This window comes from Papaver somniferum, chromosome 6 (assembly GCF_003573695.1).
Source record: "Papaver somniferum cultivar HN1 chromosome 6, ASM357369v1, whole genome shotgun sequence".
NCBI classification, from domain to species: Eukaryota; Viridiplantae; Streptophyta; class Magnoliopsida; order Ranunculales; family Papaveraceae; genus Papaver; species Papaver somniferum.
In genome coordinates, this window is record NC_039363.1 from 7,036,846 (window position 1) to 7,044,621 (window position 7,776).

At 38.7% G+C, this 7,776-nt stretch overlaps 1 protein-coding gene across 3 annotated transcripts; it reads left to right on the top strand.

Annotated features, from left to right (window-relative positions):
- The first annotated feature begins 2,872 nt into the window (after positions 1-2,872).
- On the top strand, positions 2,873-6,936 carry LOC113286824 (splicing factor-like protein 1). Of its 3 annotated transcripts, XR_003329530.1 has the most exons (3): positions 2,874-5,255; positions 5,571-6,559; positions 6,674-6,932. XR_003329530.1 is itself a non-coding variant. In XM_026535451.1 (2 exons), exon 1 carries the CDS (start codon positions 2,994-2,996, stop codon positions 5,232-5,234), a length of 2,241 nt encoding a protein of 746 aa, XP_026391236.1. In that variant the 5' UTR covers positions 2,873-2,993; the 3' UTR covers positions 5,235-5,255; positions 5,688-6,936. The 3 variants fall into 3 exon arrangements, 2 of the variants coding, with proteins under 2 accessions (XP_026391236.1, XP_026391235.1); XM_026535451.1 differs by having other exon boundaries at positions 2,873-5,255; positions 5,688-6,936; XM_026535450.1 differs by having other exon boundaries at positions 5,571-6,936.
- The last annotated feature ends 840 nt before the right edge of the window (positions 6,937-7,776 follow it).

Genomic DNA, 7,776 nt, shown 5'->3' on the forward strand with positions numbered 1-7,776 from the left:
CAGCTCTTTGATTCTCTGCGATATGCTGTTTCCAATTCCTTCGCTTGTTTTCTCTTTCTTCGCACTTATCAAAGTCGATTTCTTGACCGTTCCTATTTTCAATTGTATCTCCTCTGATTATTCCAATGCCATTAGCCAAAGGGAAGTTTATGCATTGAGCGTCTGTAAAAAGGCCGATGCTATATTGATGTAAAGGTACCGAACTAGTAATAGCAATAATGTCCCTTTTTCTCTACTGATTCCTACATGTTATTATCACATGTTATTACGACCTTTCAGCTTCTCACATACTACAGAGAACAGAATCCCACCTGTTTAATTAAGTTAGTGCTTTACATCAAATACGTAGCTAAGAAACAGTACATAGCCTTCGATATTAGCTTTGCATATAAAAGCACTTAGTAATCAAGGCTGGTTATCCTAACTTAGTATCAGTACACCATTAGAGCCATAAAAGTAGAATTTATTAAAGAATATTTATTTAACAGATTATTAGGTCAACAGTTTAGTTTGCCAGTCTCTAAAGGTACCAACCTTTGATTTTTAAAATGTTGGGTGACATTTATTGGGTAGCAAACATTAAATATCCCAATTGATTATGGTCATTTGATTGATCCACAAAAACAAACAAGAATTACATAAATTACTCCCTTCGTTTAGATTCACTTAGACTTGCATGTATAATCGATTATTTATATTTATTTATTTTCTAAATTAGTTTTAGTAGTTTGATTTTGAGAATAACCGGGTCCAAGAGCATAATTTAGTGGTATCCCATCAATTCCATTAAGAAGGAAGTCAGGGATTCGATCCCCACCGTGATAGAGATTTATATTTAATTAGTTGTATAGCGGGGTTTGACGGGGTTGAGTCTACCAGTGGGGCTAGTCCAACTGGCTGGATTTGGGTAGTGGTCTGGATTGGGCTTTAGCCTATCAAAAAAAAAAATAAAAAAATTTGAGAGTAACTATGTGCACCGGCGGGTGCATATTCCTCCCCTCCTCATTTGTTGGGGATAACAGAGATTTCTTCCGAGTTTCCAGGGAATATATTCTCTTCATTTTCTCTTTATTCTTCATCTTCTGTATTTCTCTCTCTCCCTGTTAACTTTGTTTAACAATGGCAGTCCATGAAATCATAGGTCTATACGCAAACTAATATCAAAAAATTATGCACATAATCAACAGAATAACGTTTTCATAAGCGAATAATAACAATGACAGTCCATTTAATCATAGGTTTATATGCAATCAAATATCAAAAATTTATGAGCATAATCAACGGAATCACAATTCTCATACATACGAATCAACCCATTTTGTTCAAAACATAGGATTCTCTTTTCTTTTTTTTTTTGATCGCTAATAGGATTCTCATCCAAGCTTAGTCATCAACTAATATATTTGATGACCATGGTGATAATTATCACTGAATTCAGTATTTTAAAACAGAAGAGAATAAACATAGCTTTAATGGGTCTGTTTTCTCAATAAAAACTTTATACTCGTAGTGTTCCAAATGAATGAAGATTGATTAGGAGAATAATTAAAGAGATATGTTGAGCATAACCAAGATCAATATACTTCTTTTGATTTACTAAGAAGATGCAGAAGGCAACGAGAGAGCAATACATAAGACCGCACATTAGAACAAGGGGAAAGCATATATATATATATATATATGGTATTAATGGAGTTTGTCTTTTCCGATGTATTTCTGGTTTTCCGAAACGACTGAAAGTAATTTTGATTTAAAAAATCGACAAATGAGGAGGGAGGATTGTGCACCCCCGTTAAATCCAGGGTGCATAAAATCGGACTCTTTTCGTTTGAAGAAACATTAATTCGAAAAATTATTGTTCGATACTTTCCATTGATCTGATTATTTGTAGGGAGATAGTAGAGATTACATACCAAGGTCAAACAAAAAATATATTTTGGACGAGAACTAAGTTTTGGCGCACAACAAAACACGATTGCCACCACTGCAGATCTATATAATATATATAGCTCCCATCAGCCATAACTTAGCCAACCACTAGGAATGGGAAAATATTGCATGATTTATATGGGATGACACCCCTCTTACGATGGGAGTATCATTTGGTCGATCCAATGGTTAGGAATGCTTCATATTTTTTTGTCCTGTATGAAATAGTATTTCTAATAGGAGTGGCATCAGCCCATATAAATGAAATTTTGCCACTATAATGGCTCCTCATTGTTAAATTTCATACAAAATAAAAAATATATGTGCACAATGGTACTTGTTTAGTTGTGTCAAATTTTCGAAATAACTAATCTAAACTGACGATCTCAATTAAATAATGCCAAAAATAACGATTCACATGAAATACTTTTTAGTACGGAAAATGAGTCATTTGTTCAAATTTTTTTAAAGCACGGTTCAAATGGACAAGTAAAAAATAGTTTGGATGAAATGGCCAAAAAAAAAAAAAAGATAGAAAGGATGAAACTGGATTCATCCTAGCTTAAATTTTAAAAATAGCAAGGATGAAACTGGATACATCCTGTGTAAATTAAAAATAAGAAAAAATATTTGAAAATGGGCACGATGAAACTGGTTACATCCTGCCTATTTTTACATTTTTGTCCATTTAAACAGTATCAAAATTTAACTGTTCATTTCACCCAGGAATTATTGATTTCGGTCTTTTTAACCAATTTTGTGAATAAAAAAAAAGGTTCCGCCCTTCGACAGATTTCTTTTTTGGGTATGACATAGGGTGGTTTGTTTAGAGCTATGTATCCGAAACCAGACACGAGACAACCGATGGGGTAAAAAGTTTCTCGGCAGGCGCAGCAGCGGCCTTTAGTCATAAAGTGGTAGTATATATATAGATAAGAAGTCAGGGTTAGGATACTTGTACTTATCTCGACCGTAAGACGGAGCGGATTTCTAGTCGTATTTACAATAAGAGGCTTTAGCCTTTTCACTTCCCCCAAATCAAAATCTTCTGAGTAAACCAAACCATGGATTCCGAAACCCTAATTTCATCTTCTGCTCCCCCGAATCAATTAGATCATCATCCTGATTCAGAAACCCTAGCTCCTCCTCCAGAAACCCTAGCTACAGATCCCGAAACAGCAAATCGAGAAGAAGAGCAACAACAGAATCAATTGGTATCTCAAAACGGCGGTGGTAATAGTGGCGGTGGTGCGAGTGAGAAAGATGGTTCAGGAGGTGGTGAAGAAGAAACAAACAGTAGAAGGAAACGTCGGAGTAGATGGGATCCACCGACTGAATCTGAAAACGCTGAATCTGGAACTCGAAAGAGGAAATCTCGTTGGGCAGATGATGATCCAAAACCAGTAATTCAACTTCCAGATTTCATGAAGGAATTTACAGGTACTATGGATCTTGATCCAGAAGTTCAAGGTCTTAATATACGATTGTTAGAAATTAGTAGATTATTATCATCTGGATTATCATTAGATGACCGTCCTGAAGGTGCTCGTTCACCGTCCCCTGAACCTATTTATGATAATATGGGTGTTAGAATTAATACTAGAGAATATCGTAATCGGGAACGATTGACAAAAGAACGGTCCGATATTATCAGTCAGCTGATTAAACGAAACCCTGCGTTTAAGCCTCCAGCTGATTACCGTCCTCCTAAGCTTCAGAAGAAGTTGTATATCCCTATGAAGGAGTATCCAGGGTACAATTTTATTGGTCTTATCATTGGTCCAAGGGGAAATACACAGAAGAGAATGGAAAAGGAGACTGGTGCAAAGATTGTTATCCGTGGTAAGGGTTCGATTAAGGAAGGAAGGTTACAGCAGAAACGTGATTTGAAACCCGATCCTGCTGAGAACGAAGATTTACATGTGTTGGTTGAAGCTGACACTCAGGATGCACTTGAGGCTGCTGCAGGGATGGTGGAGAAGTTGTTGCAGCCAGTTGATGAGGTGCTTAATGAGCATAAGAGGCAGCAGCTGAGGGAACTTGCTGCTTTGAATGGAACCATAAGGGATGAAGAATATTGTAGGCTGTGTGGTGAACCTGGTCATCGTCAGTATGCTTGTCCTGCTCGTACCTCAACTTTTAAGAGTGATGTTCTCTGTAAAATATGTGGAGACGGAGGTCATCCTACCATCGATTGTCCCATGAAAGGCACTACTGGAAAGAAAATGGATGATGAATACCAAAATTTCCTGGCAGAATTAGGTGGTAGTGGTCCTGAATCAATGACTAAACCAAATTCAGCAGTAGCTCTTCTCGGGGCTGGGTCTAATAGTTCAGGCAGTGTTCCTCCATGGCAAAGTGGTAACAACTCCGGAGGTGGGGGTATTGGGTCTGCAACACAACCAGGTTTGATGACAAATGGAGCCAAGACCGGGAAGGATTATGATGATACAAATTTGTACATTGGGTATCTGCCACCGAATCTTGATGATGATTCGTTAATTCGTCTGTTCCAACCCTTTGGCGATATTGTGATGGCTAAGGTTATCAAGGATCGGGCGACAAATGTAAGCAAAGGTTATGGTTTTGTGAAGTATTCTGATGTTGCACAGGCGAATCAAGCTATTGCTAGTATGAATGGCTATCCTCTAGAGGGGAGAGTGATTGCTGTTAGGGTTGCAGGTAAACCTCCTCCGCCTGCAGTGCCATCTGGACCTCCAGCTCACAAGATGCCTACTTACCCTGCTCAAGATCAGGGAGGATATGCTTCTCAGCAATATTCATCTGGTGGACCTCTTCCGAATGCACCCCATAGTGGCTACATGGCGGCACCAGTTCCTTGGGGGCCACCTCCTCCTTATGCTCCCTATCCCCCACCACCTCCTGGTGCTAATATGTACAATCCTGTGCAAGGTCAATCTATGCCACCTTATGGTGCACCATATCCTCCAGCACACCAAACCACACCTCCTGGTGCTGCACCATCTCATAGTACAGCTAGTGACGGGCAACAGAGCTTCCCCCCTGGTGTTCAATCCCAAAATACTCAACCCGCACCTTCTAGTATGTATGGAATGCCTCCAAATCCCTCATACCCCCCACCAAATTACCCCCCACCAAATTACCCATCTTATTATGCTGTGCCTCCTCCTCCTGTATCACATTCAATGGGTGACCATACACAAAACGTGGCTGCTGTTCCTTGGGCCTCAAATCCACCAGCACCTCCACCTGATTCATCTGCCGAGCAGACATCTTCCGGTGTTGAGGCTGAGTATGAGAAGTTCATGGGGGATCTGAAATGAAGCGGTTCGGATCTTGAGATCGTAAGCAATTCCAATTCTACCTTTGCAATTTTTTTAATGGATCTTACTTTTTCATGCATTTATTTGCTAGTCCTAATGATAGATGACCAAGGGAGCAACTAGGGTTCGTATAAATTGTTTCTAGCTAATGATTAGTGCTTTAACGTGTTGCTGGCAATTGATTTTAGCAGAGACAAATTAAATCGCAGAGTCCTGCATGATGCTGTCTGGAGTTCCTTCTTTTTTGAATAGCTTCTAGTTCTCGACCATGTGCATTACTGTTTCTCATATATCACTCTTTTGACTCTTCTTGCTATCATTGTACTTTTCTGGCAGGCGTGAGATTATTTGGAGCTGTTGTGAACCTGCTTTCTTACCTATTGCTATGACACAACTTGTTGGAAGTTTCAGACTCACATCATTAACTTTGTTGTGCTATTATGAAAAATGCAGAGTCTGGCTGGGCAAAGTTTTACTGCTGCTTCCTCCTGAAGGCCTTATGATGCTAACAGTTTCTTTGCTTTATTCCTTTTATGAATATGGGGGACTAATTGCTGATGATTTGGTGTTTTTTTGAGATGGGTTTTCACTTAGTTTCTTGGTTAATATTTATCTTTGATCTTGTTGGCTTAATGATAGCTCTGGTTCTGTATTAGCTACTAAATCAGCTGTTAGTGTGGGGTACGTGCAGAAAACTCTTTTCGCATAACTATTGATTCTAGCTTATATTTCCCTTTTAATTACATTGGTGTCTGATGAGGTTCTGAAGTTATTTGTGGCAGGGCGATGGATGTGCTTCTGTAGTGCTAGTAGTTTTGACCCTATGAATTTTTAAGTAGTCCTCTCATAAATAAATAAATAAACTTCTATAGATAGTATTATTCTTTTTGGCCAGTGACTGATGTTTGGGTTTTGTTAAGAAGAAAACAGAAATACTTTCTTCTTTCAACTTCTTAAAAGAGACCCGTATCTCTGGTTTTGAAATTAGGGAGATAAATCTTTGATGATTACTTATTGGGTAAATCTCCAAGTAGTAAGAAATTTTTTAAATCAGCATGAAGGGGTTGTATCGTCATTTGCTGATGTTACTGTTTGATGGGTTCTGTAACTTCTGTTCAAGTAGATGTGGTACTCGTTGGTCATCACATTTTACCTCGAAGAGAACTTTGCATGCTTTTGTGTCGGGAATCCTGGGACGGAGACTCAAATGTCCTGAACTGCAGGGTTCACAATTAGTTGCAGCAGACAACGATGTTGTGTTGATGGAATGGTTGTAAAATCCTGCTAGTTCATAGCTGGAAAAGAAACCAATCCCTTAGAGATAGGTATTACCAAGAACCAGATTAAGTGCCGTGCCTTTCAAAGTTTCCTCTGCTTTTTTGGAATCTGTGGGACAGGAGATTACCCTGGTTACGCTGCAATTCGTTGGTTGATTTCAGGTACTGATACGGGTTTCAATGGTAATGGTGCTAATGGAGAAAAATGCTTGTTGCCAGCATTGATTTGGTTCCAACGCGTGCTGATGGTGAAAAGTGCTTGTTGCCAGCATCGATTTGATCCTTTGACCTCAACTTGCTCACTTTGGTCTAGTAAAATTTAAATAAGATAAACTGCTTGATAGAGCAAATTTGCTTGAACTAGAGAGATGGATCTACTATTTTTTTTTAATCAATGAAAAGAGCAAACACTTCTCTTCTGAAAATCCATGTTACGTCGATTTAACTAAACTGCTTGATAAAGTATTTCGGTGATAATTTTAGTGGCTTCTCACTTTATAAAATCCAATTAACGGCATGAGAGAAGTAAAATGCGAGTATGTAAACTTCTAACGGCTTCTTTGATGGATGGGTGAGTTGTGCAAAATTCGTAATAGAAAATTTCTTGTTGGCGGGTGGGCTACATTTACATAGTCTTTCTTTCTTTTTGGTTTTGGTTTTGAAACCTTCTGCTAGTGGTGAGCATGGGTGGGTATAGACCGGTTTTTGCCTCATCCGCATCCAATCCATTGCATTTAAATTTGGCATCCGCATCCAATCTAGATCTAACGGATTTGCATTCAACGGATGGACGAATTGGATGCAGATTATGCAATGGATTTGTTTAAGTTAAAATCTAACACAAATGACTCTTTATAAAACCTACATATCCTATGTGTATACAAATATAAAATGCCATGTACCACACCCCAAGCGAATATCTCAAAATTTCCTAAATGATCCATAGTATTTTCCAGAACTATATAAATGCCCTTAATTTAACGGTTATGGATGTTCAACGGATTTTCATAATTGTATCCGGGCCACATCCGTTATTCGTTGGATTTCAAAAATTCTATCAGCATCCAACCCATTAACAAACGGTCCGGGCATCCATCCGCAAAAGAACTGTTGGTCCCGGTTAAATCCGTGGATTACGGACCAAATGCTCACCCCTACCTTCTGTTGGGTTACTTTCACATAGTTACATTAGCCCAATGTAATCAATTCCGGATTTCGGTTCGTCTAGGCCAGGACCGAGGCACTGAGATAATTTTATGTCGGGG